At 37.8% G+C, this 20,362-nt stretch overlaps 2 protein-coding genes across 4 annotated transcripts in view; one reads left to right on the plus strand and one right to left on the minus strand.

Moving 5' to 3' along the window:
* Nucleotides 1-20,362, plus strand: part of LOC137298287 (armadillo repeat-containing protein 8-like) — an 801,735-nt gene that overhangs the window by 386,491 nt on the left and 394,882 nt on the right. The window lies entirely within an intron of this gene.
* Nucleotides 1,076-18,486, minus strand: LOC137298044 (UDP-4-amino-4-deoxy-L-arabinose--oxoglutarate aminotransferase-like). The gene is made up of 4 exons (XM_067830085.1): nt 18,334-18,486; nt 8,150-8,217; nt 3,174-4,135; nt 1,076-2,896 (listed from the first exon to the last, which is right to left on the minus strand). Exons 2-4 carry the CDS (start codon nt 8,190-8,192, stop codon nt 2,594-2,596), a joined length of 1,308 nt encoding a protein of 435 aa, XP_067686186.1. The 5' UTR covers nt 8,193-8,217; nt 18,334-18,486; the 3' UTR covers nt 1,076-2,593.

Genomic DNA, 20,362 nt, shown 5'->3' on the forward strand with positions numbered 1-20,362 from the left:
GTCACCCGTCTCACCGGTAAGAAACCGGCAGACGCTATCAAACTAAAATCAATAGTTGCAGAGTCGGCCGCTCCATTGCGTGGGAAGGAGAAACAGATACCAGATAGGGCCCTAGTGAGGTATCTATACCAGCCGGGGGAACACGAGGGCGATAGCCGTAAGCGAGCCACCGATCCTATATGGTCAGTCAAAACTTACAACATAGATAAAGTGGATATGAAAGCCGACGAACCTAACTTGTACTACTTGAGGGATGGGCCGGGTAGGGGTTTTGTAAGAGAAGAATTATTGATCGTACCGTACGGCACAGTGTTACCTCCTACCAAGGCACAGTAATTACCGCCAACTTTTTTGTAGTAGGGGTAATAGTAGCAAGAGCTAATGGCCCAACCAAAGCCTTATTTACTAAATAAGGCTTTGTAGAGACATTTCTTGAAAGTGAGCCAGAACTATCATTCCCTATACTACTTAAGTCGACAGTACACATCCCATCTTGATTAAGTTTTGTGACAAAGCACTGACACCTTTTCTGTATTTGAGAATTAAACACTCGCTGAAAGTTACTTCTCTCCTCTCATTCATAACTTTGATGCAGACAAACAACTTCCGTTTTCTTGCAAATAACAATTTTATATTTAAACAAAATGTGAAATAATTTCTATTTTCAAAGTGATCGATTTTGAGAACATAATTGCAGTGTCCTATTGATTTGAAACATGTCTTAAACTTGCTTTATTAATATAGTATCTTCAATCGTAATCATTTTCAAAATGTTGTCACAATAAATATGTCAGTTCGTTTTATGTGTAACCAAACCTACTTCTGACAATAACTCGAACTTTTCGTTTTGGCTGTCAGTCAGTTTTCCCTCAATTTTTAAAATAAGCAAATTCCGTGGCAGAAAAGTGGCAAATTCTGCATGGATCCTGCACGAAAATGCGCTTTCTGCGTACCAGACGTTTTTCTGCATGGAAAGGTGAATTCCGCGATTTTTTCTGCAACCGTGGAATCGCGGAATCCAAGAGGGACTGATGTATCACAGGTCTAAGGTATCCAGTGTATCACACTTTTTCAGTTTGTTTTGATCTTGGGGGTATTTGTCAGCAGTCAGTACAGGGGTGCTGCTGACAATCATGGTAATGCAATAGCAAATGGTGCAAATGAGTAAATGTAATGTAATTATACCACAGTGGTTTCAATAATAATAATTATGTATTTCTTAAATAATTAAAATATTTAAAACATGTCAATTTAAACTTGCTTTGTGGTTAATCTGTTTCACTGAACACTCAGAATTTGCATCTCATATTGAATTGACACAAAATAATTGAATATTGAGATTTAATCTCTCGATGTGCTTCCAGGGAAGCACTCTCCAAGTCCTGTTTACATGCTTATCCACATGAGGTAACAGATAATAACCAAAAGCAAAGAAAGTGTAATCCCAAGCGTAACTTTCCTTTAACATGTGACCCTCTTAAAAAATTCAATGTGTATTCACAGACAATTCACATCTCACATTTGCTCTGTACATACATATACAGTTTATCTGGACCCCACATATCCGGAAACCCTGCCTTCCGGATGATTTTTATGTGAAACGGAACTTACGTTCATTAATTGTACTCGCTTAACCGGACCCAGCCTTTTAGGACCCGGATGGCGAATTTTCAAACCATTCCCATAGATTTCCATTGAAAAATGATCCAGTTATGCGGATGGTGAGATCTGTGAGATCTGTGGAACGTGCATGTGTATGTGTCACATCAATACCGTTTACCGCACAACTATATGATTTAATTCTAATCTAACGGAAGGCATTTGGTGTGAATTGATTAATTAGCCATCAAAACACGAGTGACGCGTGTCAATCGAGTTGTTCATTAGGATTTGGGCGTGTGAGAACATCTCATCAGTCAAGAAAACACATGTTAAGTAGGACTAAGGGAAACTACTCTGTAATTGTACTGTATATAACACATATAAATTGACCCCTGCTGTCTGTCAATAATGCGAGTGAAAAATAGTCTGCCACATGATCTAAGTCATGTGATCCCGTTCGGAAGTTTACTTTCTGCAGACAGCATAAGTTCGATGCGATGTCGTATGTTTTTAGGGCATTTAAAATTTACAAAAGAACATACGATTGGCAAAATAGAAACTTTTTGTCATTGATTTATGTTTTTCATCTAACTTACCATCTGAAGCTCCACACGCTACACGATTACGTCCGAGACAACCTGATAAATGGTAACCTGTGTTCCGCCTTGCATGTATTATCGGTACACTTATATGTTATGATGATTCACTGTTATTACTACTTACTGTTGATTTATTGATATACGTACATGAATTTTTTTTTTTGCTTTCACTTAATTTTCATGTTTTGGTTGTTTGATCCTGTTGACCGGACGTCTGGCTATCCGGACGATTTTCGTGTGAAACAAAACGTCTGGATAAATGGGGTTCGACTGTAGTCAACATTTTTCCAAAGTTAGAAACGCACACAAATCAACCCCTCAAATAAATTGACTGCACAACAATACCATGGAGCATCAGCAATAAATATTCATTTACATACTGTAATCACAGCTTATAGCTTAGAAACCAGTTTGACCTGGTGAGAATCAGTTTGTGCCTTGTTTAACTTGACAGCCATCTTGATGGTTTTGAGCAACTGGTCCAGTTCATGGAAAGGCACAGTTTTGTTGACTGGCAAGTACACGACATGGTCAATGAGATACTTAGCCTCGTGGGGGTAGCGTTGGTTCATCGATGCAGCAGGATGCATAGTAGAGTTCCCGTTTTCAGGTTCTATGATGTTGAGTTGTGTTGCACCACGGTAGGCATCAACACCAAACGAGTTGAGTTGTTTCACAAAATTGTCAGGGTTGTCCTGAAATTAAAACATAATAACTTTTGCTTTAGGGCTTCTATCACTAATCTTGTCCGAAAGAAGAATGTCAAAAGTTGAAAGATTCACTGTTACTGAAATCATAAGCCTTTCACCCTTAACAAAACCAAAAGCCCTTCTGAGGTAAGTTTCCACTGACAATCTCTTTACAAAGAGACAAAACAAACAGAAAAAATAAACGCATGCAAAACTGAAAAACAAATTCTTTTGCCTTAGCAAAGGATCCTACTTTCCTTTTGTTTCACACTTTCACACTTACCACAAGTATGGGGAACAGCCAATAGTTGTTGTGTTCCAGTCCTGCCCCAACAACTTCAATGTCTGCAGGCAGACGGTGATGCACATACTCTCCCTTGAGACGTCGTGTACAGAACTCGGCCATGGAGAAGTTAGACTGTCTCTCCAGCATCATTTCCAACAATGCTGTGCAGGGGCGGTGCCGTATCTTGGCCATCATATCCTGTGGGAACCCTCTCAGCATCTTGATCACATTCTTCTGGTGGTCTATTCCCAAGCTTCGAGATGTGTACACAAGAGGTTTGATTAAACTTGGACAGTTGAGAACTATGTAAACCAAAGAATACTTGAGAACCTTTTTGAGATACTCTCCATTTGTTTGAGCTGGATAGGAGTTATGGAGGTCCAACATTTTCTGGAAAACATCCTGATCTCTCACTTTAGCTATGGCCCCTCCAAATGAGGTATAGTGCTTGATGACACCAAAACTGAAAAGTGAGATGTCACTCTCTGGGTGACCAGTATGACTGAAGCCACAAAATGCCTCTGCACAATCTTCTATCACAAAGAGTTTGTGTTTCTTAGCAAACTGTATTGTTGGTTCCATGTCAAACATTTTACCATACAAGTGTGCAACCAAAATGGCCACAGTTTTGTCTGTCAGTAGATCTTCCATCTTGTCAGGTTTTGGAGCAACGTCTTCTATGTTTACATCAAGGGGCACTACTTTAAGTCCATGATCTTGTACAATATAAGGCATTGATGGAATGTTGATAGCAGACATAATAATCTCTGATTGTGGTGGAAAATTCATAACCTTGAGGAAAAGGTCAAAGCCACTTCTGACAGAGAGACATGGTATAACTGGGTTTGGGTTTGTGTGGGATGTCCATAGATTTTGTAACCCTTTGATTAAACCGTCACTGTCCTTATCACAGCTCATGCATTTTGATATAGCAGACCTCAAGTCCTTTGCTTCACAATCTGAAAAATATAATTTTGTTGACAGAACATTGCAAAAAAGATTTACAATAGAGAAAATTGTATTTGTACCATGCTCTGACAACAGTCCCGTGGTGTATTGTATACATGTAGTTTACACAACAGTTTTGAGCTGCCTTTTGACAGCTTCCCTAAATAGCTCTTTGCAATTTTAGCCATGCCTGAGTGAGTGAATTTTACGCCGCACTCAGCAATATTCCAGCTATATGGCGGCGGTCTGTAAATAATTGGGTCTGGACCAGACAATCCAGTGATCAACAACATGACAATCGATCTGCACAATTTGGAACTGATGACATGTGTCAACCAAGTCAGCGAGCCTGACCACCCAATCCTGTTAGTCACCTCTTACGACAAGCATAGTCTCCTTCTATGGCAAGCATGGGTTGCTGAAGGCCTATTCTACCCCGGGACCTTCACGGGTCTTAGCCATACCTACATTTAACAAGCATATCTGTCTGTCTCAAACGGATGTAAACATAATGACAACCAACAGTTGGGTCCTTTTTTTAGTGAAAATAACGACAGCTTTGTGGGAAACATGGTGATAAATGCATCCTTAAACATTTGATTAAACGTCATTGATTGCATCATCTCAGTGCTAAGCATCTTCAGTTTCGTTAACTGTTGGTGACAGTTTAATGTCACTTATAGTGTTATCCTACTCATGACTAGATGGCAGTCTCAAACAGAACAGAGATTTTAAAAATTGAGCATAGAATGTGGGCATGGCACAAATCAGTTACTTCGTCCCATCACTGGAACTTGGTCCAAATACACCACAGCCTTATCACTGTTGACTGGTCTATGAATCGGAGTCTCAGGCTATGCCACTGATATTTCAGCGATAGACCACCAGCAACCAGGTCGTATTGTATTTGGACTAGGGCTGGAGTGAGTCACCAATGCACTGATACATCGCAATTCATTATATCATCGACTGGTGTATTGATGCAAAACAATACACAACATTTTTTCAAAACAGTATTATATTAAAACTGTTAAGGTACTTATCTGGAGAAAAATAGTATGATAGAATTACTTGCTTGATTATTACAATAGTGTTATTGTCAGAAACAAAAGCTTTGAAATACATTATGTTAAATCTTAATACTGTGTCATTCTTCAAAGTGTATGCACTGTGATATCACAGATAAACTATTGCAGTATGTATGGCATTGTGACATAGTGTATCATCCCTGCCCTAATTTGGACCAAGATCTCTAATTAGGATGAAGTGACTACTACATGCTGACAATGTCATTTTAATAATAGGGTGTTTGTAACAACTGAATATCAGTTGTAGTGATATGATCAAACGAATGAATACAAACAACCTTGTCAAAACAATGAAACAAGCTTAAACATAAGAGCAAAGGAAGATAACTATCTAGACTTATCATTCATACAGAGAATAACAGTCACATCTAGGGTGATGTTTGCCAATATTTCTTTTAAACTTAAACTGCCACTGGGACTTACATCCTTATGCCATGCATTTGTAGCATCATTACATTATTCTTGCAGAAGCATCATGACACTATTTCTGCTGTAGCACCATGGCATTATTCCTGCAGTAGCATCATGACACTATTCCTGCAGTAGCACCATGACACTATTTCTGCTGTAGCACCATGGCATTATTCCTGCAGTAGCACCATGACACTATTTCTGCTGTAGCACCATGGCATTATTCCTGCAGAAGCATCATGACACTATTCCTGCTGTAGCACCATGACGCTATTTCTGCTGTAGCACCATGACACTATTTCTGCTGTAGCACCATGACACTCTTCATGCAGTAGCATGACACTATTTCTGCTGTAGCACCATGACACAATTCCTGCAGTGGCATCATGACACTATTCCTGCAGTAGCATCACGACACTATTCCTGCAGTAGCAATCCCTTCCTGGGTGTGAAAACACCAATAACCTGTCACCACACAGGTTAATACTCAAGTTCTTAGTAATCAGTTAATAGCAATAGCAGAAACGTGTATACAATAAAGAAGCTGACATCCATAACATTGTGTCTTAATCAGTTGATTGCTTACAGAATTAAAGGACACTAACACTTCTCTACTTGAATGAGAAAATTTTGCACAAGGGCTACAAGCTAACATTACATGAAACATCAGCAAAAAACTTAGGTAGGATAATCTATAGATATTATGGCAATCAAAGATTGCAGACCAAGCATATTTCACAGTACTCTAAACATACATGATCATACAACCAGCAGAATACAAAAAAGAATATTATCTAACTGATGTAAAGTGACATCTTATGCTGTTTTTAAGGCTAGCCATGCAGATTAGTAGGTCTTGTGAGAAATGAGCCTTGGGAGCTCTAAGCCTATATGTCTAGAGCAGACGTCTAAGTCATCAACCTACCATGAAACAGGTGGTGCCATCTTTGTGCTATAGTACTGTCAGAAACAGAAAAAACTCTCTATCCCTAAAATTTACACAACTGGTAACAGAATATGTCCATATAAGGCACATTGGCCTAAGTGGGCATTCAGTGGGATGCATAATAGTATATCCAGAAAAACATGTTTTTTCATAAAATCGGTCAAAACTTAGAAAAAGTCAACTAGCTGCTGAAAACATTAGATCAGACTATATACAGCAATTAGGTATGATGACGGACTGTCACTTCACCTGGGCGTGAAATACATGTTCTGTCTACAGACATAACAGGTCATGTGTTACCAGAATGTGTTTTCTATAATTTGTATCATCATTGATCAAGTGACAGTTATCACTGGTTCACATTTTTTAGAGTTTTGAGTGTGGATTGCGGGTCACTTTTATTATCATATATGTTCAATGGCAATAGTATTTTAACGGTAGGCCTTTTTTGATGGCACTCCACCTAGTCACGATATGGCTGAAATATTGCCGATGTAACGTTAAAAAATAACTTACTCACTCCACTTTTTTTTTTAACTGACCTTGGCAATCTATTGTTTACTTCCTGTTTGCAAACATTCTGACTAAATAGCGATACAGCCACACTTTGCTTGAATGCTCCTGACACTGTGTCAGTGTATATAGACAGCCTGCCTGATGTATTGATGAATACACATAGATTTACACTTTGACTTTTCATCTGTAGTTCTGCCTCTGCCTATCACTGTCTGTCAACGTCGATTGTCTGTCTTCATCTACATCACCATTGTTTGTCAAAGTCTGCCTGACTACAGACTTTATAAACAAGTCGCTTTGGACTTACTTGGTTTAACAGACATTTCACACTTTCTTATATCAACTGCATAAAATGTAGATATAAACCTTTTTTTTCTATTTCTGACAACACTTTAACCCTTATTTCCATCAAAAACTATACACAACCAGCAAAACTGTGTATAGTAAAGACTGATACATGGATGGAATGAGCGTGAACTCTACTACAAGTAGCTCTCTATCATGAGATGTGCTGAAACTTATGTAACAGGTAACTAGAAAAATAAGACAACATGAGAAGAACAGCTCAAATGGGGAGCAGAACAATCGATTGACATGCTCAGTAGTGATGTTACCAAATAGAATAGTATTAAAAGAATTCTCCAGGGTATTTACAGATATGCTCACTACACGTTCAGATAGTATTTAGAATTATCCAGCGTAACTACAGACATGCTCACTAGATATCCAAATAGTATAAAAATTTTCCAGGGTCCCTACAGATATGTATACTACAAAATAAAGTTTATAATAATGATCTGCTGCTAATTTATGTTCCGGGGACTGTTTTGTCAGTAACCCATCTATAAACATATCACCCCTCACCAGTGGTGGGAAGCATTCATTTCTTCCAAGCATTTGTTGGCACTGTTGCTCAAAGTCAACTCTTCAATATTTATCGATAATTGACTGATATTTAGTTAACAATCATCAGTCTCTACAATCTGTATGGATAACCAGTCCTGCTATTATAGGATATTGCTAATGTTTCAGCAAACTGAAACTATGTAGTAGACAGCACTTACCCATATACACACACGTGTATGGCAATATGGAGGAGTACGCCATTTCTGCTTCTGACAGTCCACAGCACCTAGCAAAGAAACTGAACATTACCTTTATGCAATTACATTCATGTAACATATGTCATATAAACATCACATGTTTCATGCTTGGATCAGTATTTCACCCAACCTTGTCCAGAATGAAAGAAGCTACAACCTATTACGGAAATCAATGTTCTGCTGTATCAGCTCCACCTGTTGCCCTCACACCACACTGACCTTGATTCATCCTAACAGCTCAAGACTGTGTTGAGCAGTCAGGCAGAAAAAGAAAAAAAACATGTGAATTAGTTTTTATACAAGTGAAGTCTATTAGTTGTTTCAGCTCGTACCTTTAACAAGACGGTTCAACACCTTGTTACACTTGTCCAGGCGGCTAGTCTGAGCTAGACTGACAAAGGGTTTGTAACAAGCAAGCACTTGTTACTTCACCCATGTGGGGGTTAGATTCATCCTGACAGTAACTGCCTTGTATGACAGGAATAATACAACAGGGTTTGACTGTTGGGTTGACTTTTAGGTAACATGTAGGAAACCAATACAGATCACAAACAGATACATGACCACTTTGTGGACAATAGTTCCAGAACTATGACATGCAGTACAAACTACCCCATCAATGACACATCAAAAACTATTTGCTGACATGTAGATTTATGTGATTAGATCTTCAGCAGAATTAGTTGTCATGCAGAATACTTATTTTATTAATAACAGCAGGAATTTGGTTACTGGTACTATTTAAAAGCCATCACATTCTATAATCATGTCTGATAATGTCAGATTTTCCAAACAATCATTGCATGGATGAAATCTTGAGGCCATCTTTGTCACCTCTTTTCATCAACTCAAGCATATTACATACATCATAGTGGCTGATACAGGATTTCAGTTGTTGGAGAGAAGCATAAACAGTCAGTCACTGACAATTACTAATGGGGCTCTGGTTGTGGTTCTACATGGTTCCGACCCGTGAAGGTCCCGGGGTAGAATAGGCCTTCAGCAACCCATGCTTGTCGTAAGAGGCGAGTAACGGGATTGGATGGTCAGGCTCGCTGACTTGGTTGACACATGTCATCGGTTCCCAATTGCGCAGATCGATTCTCATGTTGTTGATCACTGGATTGTCTGGTCCAGATTCGATTATTTACAGACCGCCGCCATATAGCTGGAATATACTCACTCTACATGGTTCCACAGATCTTGTCAGTATTGTGGGAATTTATGGAACTTGTAAGATACTACCACATTCATGCAATCAGCCTTTGCAAACTATGACATAATTAAACATGAACTTGTTTCAAATGAACATGATCAAATAACTCGGAACAACTGCAACTACATAGGGTGATATTTAGTATGGGGTGTGATATTTAGCATGGTATGTGATATTTAGTGTGGGGTGTGATATTTAGTATGGGATGTGATATTTAGTGTGGGGTGTGATGTTTAGCATGGGATGTGATATTTAGTGTGGGGTGGTGTAATTAGGGACGTGTTATAATCCACTACCAGAAATGGGACTTAGGGAAATCACACTGCCTGAACTGGGACAACTACCATCATTAATTACAACTAACTGGTCTGTGTGAAAATGAAATTGGGTTAATTAATCCATTGCTACCTGATCAATTATCCCGTGCATCCAATGATTAAGAACACAGTTTTTTTTAAATTTTGGATTGGATAGGGTGTATATTGTACACTTGAAGAAGGGAAGTGTTTTTGATACATTGTTCATTAAGAAAAGGAAATATGACTGGCATAAATACTTGTTGGATTAGATAGTTAAGCCTTAATTAATCCATTGCTACCTACCTGATCAATTGCTCTGCTCATCTAATGATTAAGAACACAGTTTTTGTATTTTCAATCTATGAGGAGGAGAGGATGAAACCGCTGGATGGCCACAAAGGATATTGGATATTGCTTCCAACTTGAGTTTGTAAGGTGTGATCAAGTCTAGTTTATACTGCCAGCATGTGGAGAAGGTGCCCCAAATACCTAAAGAAGCAATGGAACTTGTTTCTGGGAGGCAAATGGACATTAACAGAATATGGTGATGAGTTTCCTCTGATTGATGATAATCATAACAACAGCAGGATTCTAGTTTTTGGCACCCACCCTGACCTAAAGAGACTGTGTGATTCATCACCAGCAGCTATGGATGGAACTTTTATGACTTGTCCCAAACTCTTTTACCAGTCATACATGTATATCATTCAATCACAACAGCATTATGGAAGTGTCCCTGAATTATTCTGCCTTCTACCTGACAAAAAGACAGGAACGTACCAGCGACTGATCAACTTGTTGAAGTTAAAGGCTACTGAACAGATGTTGACATTTCAGCCCACAACACTCATTCTGGATTTTGAAGTGGCAGTCCACAATGTTATCCATGAGATTCTTCCACCTACCAGTCTCAAAGGATGCTTGTTTCACTTTGGACAAGCATTGTTCCGATACCTTCAAGGATTGGGCTTGGGTCCTGCTTACAAGACAAGTAAAGTAAGGTACCATTGATCGATTAAGTTAATCCCTGCTCAAGTCCAATTAGTAATTTATTACCTATCAGTTAAGAGGTGTAAACAGTGTACTGCCAGAAATGGGACTTACGGAAATCGCACTTCCAGAAATGGGACAACACGCTGGACTTATTATGAAGTGTGATAATCTCACTGCCAGAAATTGGACTAAATCATATTTAGTATGGGGTGTGATATTTAGTATGGGGTGTGATATTTAGTGTGAGGAGTGATATTTAGTATGGGGTGTGATATTTAGTGTGGGGTGTGATATTTAGTGTGGGGTGTGATATTTAGTATGGGGTGTGATATTTCCTGCTGCTGCCACACATCCAATCCATTCTACTACCTCTAGTTAACAGGTGACTGTAATCCTATGTGTTGAAATATTATCAGAACTTTTTGTTATTTGCTTTGATCTTGTGGGGTTATTCACTGGTTTAACAAGTAAGTCCTACTATTTGTTGTAGAAACTATTGTATGCCAAATAAAGCTGGTTATCACTCACATTAATATTCAATATTCACTTAATATTTTATTTTATATTGTGTTTTTAACATTATTTATATTCCTTATATTTAAATGTTTATATTGTGCCTATGTTCATAATAGTATCCAACATTTTACACTTTTATGAAGTACAGTAATTTTGTAAAATATAGTCTGTCATAACCACTTGGGTGGCATTTGAACTTTTAACTTCTAAATAATCAAAATTCTGTATTTTAACTCCTGTCGTACAAAATGGTGAAACCTCAATAAACTATATTGTATTGTATTCAAATCAATAATCAGGGTCCAGTAAGTTATCAATAATCGCAAAACTCTTGTGGTCAATAACAGGACAATTATAGCACTGTGCAAGCTCACTGAGCAAAATACGTCAATCATGCTCTCAAACCCAAACGATAGAGCAGTGCAAAGCTAAGCTGTCAACCCATGCACTGTACAGAACTGAACTGGTGGCTGTTGTAATTTTTCATATCAGAGGGTAATAACACTTAGACTCTCTCTGGTCTAATGGGCACTGATTTCATTAGTTGTGTAATTGCTCGATACCAGTTAGTTTGAGCAGGGAGACTATATACAGATGGACAGGAAACTTCTCTCGAAAAGCCCCTGAACTTATGTTGTGGGTCATTATGTAACCAGTTTGTCCAATATGGCAGCAGTTTAGTATTTAAGATTGAACCTGGTTTATTTCCAACATCCGATTAAATTCGCTGAGTTTTGTCACAACTGAAAACCTACATGTAGAAGATAGGTTAACTATTTTGTCACTTCTTATTAGTGTCAGTATTAGGACAGTAGATTTGTAGCAAATTTTCAAGTAGGTATGATATACCTCACTTGCTTCCATTCTTGATTTACTGTGACGATAGACTAAACTGTTTAATTTTTAGAAGGGAAACATACCTTTAGTTGATAGGTATTTGCAAGTAATAGTGATAATAGTGATTTATGACTTTAAAAAATTGTCATTTGTAATTGATGTGTGTGAAAGGTACGACATACCGCCGATCTGTTCTGATCTGCCATTCAAGTACTAAAAGGTGTTGTTTGAGTGTTTCTAGTTATTGCTTCAAAAACATCTTTCACATACCTTTAATTCTAATGAGGGGAATATACTATCAGGTGAAATGTGTTTGCAAGTGATAGTAATAAAAATATTAGGGTGTATTTGAGGTGTGTGAAAAATGTGACATATTGCCGATCTGATCTACTCCGCCACTGAAATACTACACTGTATTGTTTGAGTGTTTCTAGTTATTATTCTAAAACTTCTTTCACATACACCTTTAAGTTTTAGGAGGGAAATATACTATTACATGAAATGTGCTTGCAAGTAGTTTTATGATTTTAGAAAAATTGTTGTACATGCAGTGTATGAAATAGCATCTGCCCGGTGGCCCGCTGCTTGTTAGTTACATACCAGGCTTACAACTTTATTTTATAGCCAGGCCTGTGGACCAATACATTTTATAGGGTATAAATTTGACCATGTCATTGACTACGAGAAATATTTCGAAAATAATTTACAAATGTGGTAGCTAGACGATTCTGTTCATTCGAACTGTAACTTCCACCCAATTTATCTAACACTAAATGTGATTGGTCTGGAGAATGCTTTCAGTCAACAAGCAGTGTTGGTCTTTTCTGATAGTATGTAAGAATCACACATCAATTTATTAATTACATTATTTTAACACCTTATCTCAGTTTCCTATTTTAAATAATTGCCTATTCCTATTTTAAACAGGGCCGGAGACATATTCAGTCATCAGCCCTGTGGCCTTGTTGGGTATTCTAGGAGTTTCATACACTGGTGTATGACATATCGCCGATCTGATCTGACCTGCCACTGATGCATGTGATGCTTGAGGGTTATAGTTCCATAACTTCTTTCTTGTTGATCTCATTATTTGACACAAAACTGGAAAGGTGTTTACAACACTCTGTGATACTTTTAAACTTTCTGTTTTTGAGGGGTGTGTGACAGTGTCAGTTAACATTTAGTTGATGTCCATTCCATTCCACACATGCAATAAGATATCTGAATTATTAATGTAAACAAAAATGTAAACAAAAATGTCTCAAAGTAGATTTTTTAAAAAGGACAGCTGATGTTAACATGTGCTCTAGTGATACTTTTGCGTTCTTTAACATGTTTTGGGGGCATAGCTGTGGTGTATCATTTATTCTTTCATTCATTCACATACATACTTCTTTCTTTTATTCTTTTTCTTTGTTTCATCCATTCATTCATTCACTATAATTCATTCATTCATTCACTGTAAAATTCTGACTGATACAATAAACTGGCTGAAGTTCTATTGAAAACAGCTGAAGGTGCGCAGGGACCGAGCCAAGTCACTGTGTGTGTTGGAGCATGACGAGGTTCACCTTAATTAGTACAAATGGTAAAGAAAGCAAGTTGACCTAAGACAAACAGGAACAGGCTTTGACTAGCAGTGTGACGGACAGTGACCAAGGTTCAGATTACCTGTAGGGAAGATGGGACCTAGGGGTTATGGGAGGTTAACCAGACAAACTAGGGATGACCTCGTTGACATGGGGGAATCCCTTGAATCACATTTGACTGGGAGGTACTCTCTAAAACCTTTCACACTGCAAATTCACAGACATGTGTAAGTGCAAGTACAATTATGTAGTCAGGACTACTGTGAAGATGTGAATAGAATAATGTAGCAAACACTCAAGTTCATTTCAAAATCTCAAAACATGGATATGAGTCTTACTTTCAGGGAAATTCATTTTTAAGGCAATAATTCCTCCTACTGGCTAGCAACCACTTATCGCCCCTTCCTCGTTATTGCACATGCGTATATCTGATCATATCAAATTCATTGTTTTTCCAAACAACATTTTCAGAAAGACCTTGTATATCACAAAATATTTCCATGGGAAGTAAACAAAAATCCTGATCAAAAGAAAAAAGTTTGTTTTTCTCTAACATGATAACTGCGGGGTGGAGAGGATCTGATGGACATGTTGGACATAGTTGGGGGGGTAACTTTCATAAAAAATCCTAAAAAGTTAGACCGACAGATTATAACTTATGTTTTTAAGAACCAAGCAATAATTCTTTATGGTATTGCATAAAATTTCACACAAATGATAACTACAACACCATTTGAACTCTTCTGCATTCTTGTCTCTGAGCGAGACCATCAGCTGAATTGCTGCACAGTCTCCTGTGGGCTGCAATGGTGAATACTGGTTCAGTTGCATGGATAAAACTTAAATAATCTGATGTGATTTACATTATAGTTTCCTTTCAAAACACATATCCACAAATATCCACATATCCACATTTCATATCATCCATTCAAGACGATTTGACAATTAGAAACAATTCAATGAGGTGAAAAAAACTGCACAGTATGTCATGGTTGGAAAGACGGCAACTTACAGTCCGTTTGATTCGATTTGAGACGGATGAATTGCCCACTAACACAAAATCTAATGATTGCAACAAAACCAAATTTTGCACAGCCACATGAAATTGACAGACCAATTCTGATGATGTGTCTCATAATTTGGGACCCCCAAATAAAAAAGTTGTTTATCAAATGATCATCATTTTCTTGTCACCTTTTGCTATTTTGTACGAGGAGGGCCTCTTGCTGGTAGAACAGCCAGGTGGGCAAGGTGCACGCGTAAAATTGACGTGTGATTTGCTCGGCAAAACTAGACATTCGTGATTGCAGTACCTGAAACAATGAAATTATCACACAACGCTAAGTCAATTATTTGCAAAGTATTTAACTTTCTTAAAAACAAAGGTGAAAGGGGTAGACCTCAATATGCTTTGGCTAAGTATTGTTTACGAACTGCACACGCTGTTGGGATGATGGAAGGGAAGATAAAAACTATCCTGAAAAACTGTACCGATTCAACCTGCACAGACACAACTGAGGGGACCGTCTCAAAACCCACGCGATGTGAGAAAGTCGATTAATTTCAACAACAGCTGGTTAAAAAGGCCATTAATTCTCTATATAAGCAAAGTACCTTTGTCTCTCTGCGTATTCTGAAAAAGCATATGGAGACAAATCATTCTTTGGTCACTTCAAAATATCAGTTATGGAAGTTGCTTCACAAATTTGGTTTCCGTTACAAAAAAGTAGGCTCAGAAAATAGACGTGCACTGTGCGAAAAGTCTGATATTGTTCGACTAAGAAACCAGTACTTACGCACAATTCGAAAGAAACGTACAGAGGGTTACGAGCCTGTATATTTGGACGAAACATGGGTAAATGCTTCCCATACCACAGGGACACAATGGTTCGCTAGCTCCTCTTCAGAGTCCTGTGCCAGAAAATTACCACTTGGCAAGTGAGAGCGACTGATTGTGCTCCATGCTGGTTGCAAGAGTCGGGGATTCCTACCTGGCTGCTCCCTAGTCTTCAAGGCAAAATCTAAAGACAACCGAGACTATCATACCGAAATGAACAGGATGGTTTTCTTAGAATGGGATCAAAATCAATTGGTACCAGCACTGACCCCCAAAAGTCTGATTGTCATGGATAACGCTCCATATCATGGCGTTCAAGTACCTAATAAAAAGGTCCCAACATCTAACAGTAAGTAGGGGGACATCACAGAATGGCTGCAAAACAAAGCAATATCATATCCAGAAAAAGCAACCAAACATGTTCTGTATGACATCGTAAAGTCAAATAAAACCACACCTGTCTTTAAGGGTGATGAGTACCTTACAGAACATGGTCATTCAGTTTTGCAATTGCCACCCTATCATTGCGATTTAAACCCAATAGAACTCATTTGGGGTATCATGAAATCGGATGTTGGTGGGCAAAATGTAACATTCAAACTTCGAGATGTACAGACGATTGTTCAACAGTCAACAGCCACCATCACGCAGGAAACGGGGCAATAGTGCATTGAGAAAGTTGAGAATGAAATAGAAAGACATTATTGGGAACAAAGTGGACTGGACCATGCCACCATCAAGCCAGTCGTCATCAGGGTAGACTCTGATGACTGCGACACTGATTCGGACAACAGCGTCTTCTGAAAGTGGCAACACTGACTCCCACTGAACATCTCAAGTGGTAACCAGATAACGGCTTTTGAGATGACTCCATCTTCACAACACACGCTTGTTGATTACCTGGCTGTTCTACCAGCAAGTGCCCCCCCACCCCCCACCCCTCGTACAAAATAGCGAAAGGTGACAAGAAAACGATGATCATTTGTTAAACAACTTTTTTATTCGGGTGTCCCAAAGTGTGATGCACATCATCAGAGTTGGTCTGTCGATTTCATGTGGCTGTGCAAAATTTGGTTTTGTTGCAATTATTACATTTTGTGTTAGTGAGCAATTCATCCGTCTCAAATGGAATCAAATGTACTGTGATAATGAATTTTATGTGATATTTGGTGAATAACATGAACAATTCGGAAGTGGGGATAACTGCTCCTGTTAGTTGTTTGGAAAGTACAATATGTACTACAGCACTTCTTGCTGGCCATGCTATAGAAAAACATGGTCGGCAACTGTAACCAAGCAACTGTAAATTAGCAGTGAATAGCTAATCTATCATCAGGAAAACCATTTTTCATCAGGTTTAGAAACTACTGAGGAAATGATGAAAAGCACTAAAAATCGCAAAAAATGGTCGCTAGCCACTACCTTCTTTTCATCCACCTTTCATGATAACATAATCTACACCTGTGCATTCTCTTCATTAATGGTCACTCATATCTCTGAGGTTGTCTAAAAATAATTATGCATTCTAAGATTGGCTCTGATGTGGTGAATGAATTATATGTTATGCAATATGCTTGTGGCAACGAAGGACTGGAATAGTCAGCTGAGCATCAAAAAACGTCAACCAAAGACTGACTGATAACATTTGATTCATTACTGCCTGCTATCTTGCACAGATGATTTTTCAGCAGTAATAATATTTATGTAGGTTGACAAAAGGTAATGGAATATCCTACATCTTCTTCTTGAAAGGTGCCCATGTAAAACAAAAGGATAAGTTGATAACACAGTGATTGATTTTTTAATTTTATCAAACTAGTCTGTGGACATCCATCCAGATAGGGTGTAAAATAGGAAAAGTATGAAGGGGGTTTATTAATTGCCTGAGTGGAATTTTTTTCAGTCATTTTACACATGTAGATATGCACAACTGATAGATGTGTAACATAGATATGATAAGCAATGTTCATATGGAATCATTATAGTTTTTGTTACATGTTTAAGTGGTGTAAACAAAATATATCATGTGTGTGACCATAAATGTCATGGTCATCTTGAAGATGGGACATGAAGATACCTACATTTCCCTTTTTTCCACGATGAAACTGTATTTCATCTTTGCTGATCAATGTGTGGATATGCTCTTATACTTTCAAATGTGCTTGCAGTTTGTGCATGAACCAGTAATGATTAGACTCAGGAAGCCAGTCTAGTTTACTGTAAATATGACTGTCTCTGGGATATTCACCGAGTCACTGCCCTAGCGATGCTTCTGGTTGCATGTACCTCTGTCATTAAAACAGAAAGGTCTTTCAGAGTCATTCATGTATTTCTTTTGTCTGTTACATATATAAGTCGAGTGTACACATTTGGACAATAGTATGTAAGAATAACATGTTAAACTTACAGTGAAAAACCGTCTCCTTTAGGGTCTATGTGGTGTCACCCACTGCCGGATATCCGCTGTTGGTAATTATCATCCAAGCATCTTTGACTACAACTACCGCGTGAGTCAAATGAATAATATCTGACATATCAGTTACCTCAATAAGTTATAACCTATCACTGTTGCTCATCAGACCGTAACAGGCTGCTTGTATTTAACGAGCAATTAGGCGTCATACAGTACACTACGCTTCTTGTAGAGATCCGATGTCGCTACTAAATGCAGCTTTCCACTCTGAAACTGCTAAGCACGCCCATTATAAAAATACTGCGACATATTAGAAAATCGGCGAGTCGTTGACAGAGCATAGACCACGATGACACTAACAGCGTTTCACCAACAAACAGCCAAAACTTTGGAAATCATTAAACATCTCTTTCACTGAGTCTCATGTGATGTTTCCATTTCTTACCTGAGTCAAAACTTACGCTCCCAGTTCAGTCCATGACATCAACAACATGTCGCATACTGTTTTAAGCAGGGCACCGACAGCGAAGGCAACGCCTTTAAAGTATTTTCTCAACGTACTGGGCTTTCGTCTACGAAGCCATATCTCGTCACGCTTGAATTCAGAAATACCAGTTCATCCCTCTCGCCAACCTACTTACCTCCCGTTGGGAAGAGTGATCTGCCCTTGGATATATCCCCGGGCTCCCTTGGGTTGAGAAAATGCAACAGTTAGGGGAACCACAGGTGAATGCTAAAGTTTGCCTGTGGGTGAACGGAGGAGTTGTAAATAAAGTACTGTCGGAAATAGAAAAATAGGACACAAACTTATTTTACATTTATTTCTATAGTTAACATAGTAAATATAAGAAACTGTGAAATATCTGCTAAAATATGTTTGACCTAACGACAGTCTTAGTGGTATTGACGTAAAAGGACATGCGTACTGAGGAGAAATTAGTGCAGAAATGGGCAATGCACATCCCACTGAACGTCCAGTTAGGCCGAAGTGGGTTATTTCGACATATGCTCTTTGCAGTTGTGTAAATTATAGGGATACAGACTATAACAGCCGATAGCATTTTTTTCTGTTTCCGACAGTACAGTTGGTTACGGGGGTAATAGAAGTACATGTAGTATTATGTTTGGATGATAAAAACAATGAACATTTTAACACACACACGCACACCAAAAAATATACATAACACACACATGCACACCAAAAAATATATAAAACACACACACGGTTAGTAAAGCTGGTTATTGAAAATGTTTCAGAAAATACAACATATAAACTGTAAGGAAATCATTATGTACTCTATTAATGTCTTTAACCGTGCATCAAATATGATTATATATATTATTATACATATTGTGTACATGTATCTATAACTGGCATACCGCACTACTGACCACCGAACACTGTCCATTCAATATCCTGAAATCTCGCCTACCAAATGGATTTGGCAGCCTCACTAGGTCAAAGGTTATATCATCTTGATGGAACTGTGGAATACATTCGACAAAGGAATACTAATCGGTCAAAATAGGATCAAATTCAGTTTATTCAGCGTAAATCGCAGCAAAACAACCGATTCTGCGTTATATGGTATAAGAAGAAAGAACATTGTAATACTAATTTATGACATAGCGACGGTGAATAAAAAATGAGGTTCCAACGAACGAGGATCTAAACTACTGACAGGAGAAAGCCGCATTCTTTTTTATTTGCCTGTCCATATGCCAGAAACTGAAACCTACACATGCAGTTGTTAAATGTGAAACATATATTTCAATGATGTTTATCTTAGCATGTGTCTAATTATTTCAATGCCAGTAACCTTACATTGACACTACGTAGCTAAATATATCTGAACTATATATCCATTTATATATAGCGTTACAGAATATCCTTTCCTGTATATATTTTTTAAAGTATTTGATAATTTAACCTAAAATATACCTTACCTGAGATAATGTTTTCAAATACGACATTTGCTTTGTAAGCATCCGAAGGAGGTTGCATACTAAATATCAAAATGTCAAGAAATTGTTAAATTTAGAATCTTTTTGCAGAAAACTGTTTCTTTTTGCAGAAAACTGTAATATGTCAATAACAGCTTTCTGTAAATTGTTTACTTTCATTATTCAGTACGTGTTTTTATAAAGATATTTCAGTACTGACATGAAATAAAGCAAAGCTTCAAAGCAGTTTGTAGGATTTGACACATTAATTAACTTTATAAACGGAGATTTAAAAAGATATCGATTCATCAATGAAAGAAGGTTATTAGAATGCAGGATTTATTTTATAAAATGAATATTTACATAGTAAATTCACACTTGATAAAGATTCAAAAATGACATACATACATACATACATACATACATACATACATACATACATACATACATACATACATACATACATACATACATACATACATACATACATACATACATACATACATACATACATACATACGCCATTCTGG

Source organism: Haliotis asinina, chromosome 10 (assembly GCF_037392515.1).
Source record: "Haliotis asinina isolate JCU_RB_2024 chromosome 10, JCU_Hal_asi_v2, whole genome shotgun sequence".
NCBI classification, from domain to species: domain Eukaryota; kingdom Metazoa; phylum Mollusca; class Gastropoda; order Lepetellida; family Haliotidae; genus Haliotis; species Haliotis asinina.

Excerpts from the sequence above, each read along its gene's own strand:
- LOC137298044 (XM_067830085.1), bottom strand. The coding sequence starts at position 8,192 with ATGGCGTACTCCTCCATATTGCCATACACGTGTGTGTATATGG. Across the intron at positions 4,136-8,149 it reads ATACACGTGTGTGTATATGG|ATTGTGAAGCAAAGGACTTG; the intron begins GTAAGTGCTGTC and ends TATATTTTTCAG. Across the intron at positions 2,897-3,173 it reads GGCTGTTCCCCATACTTGTG|GACAACCCTGACAATTTTGT; the intron begins GTAAGTGTGAAA and ends TTTTAATTTCAG.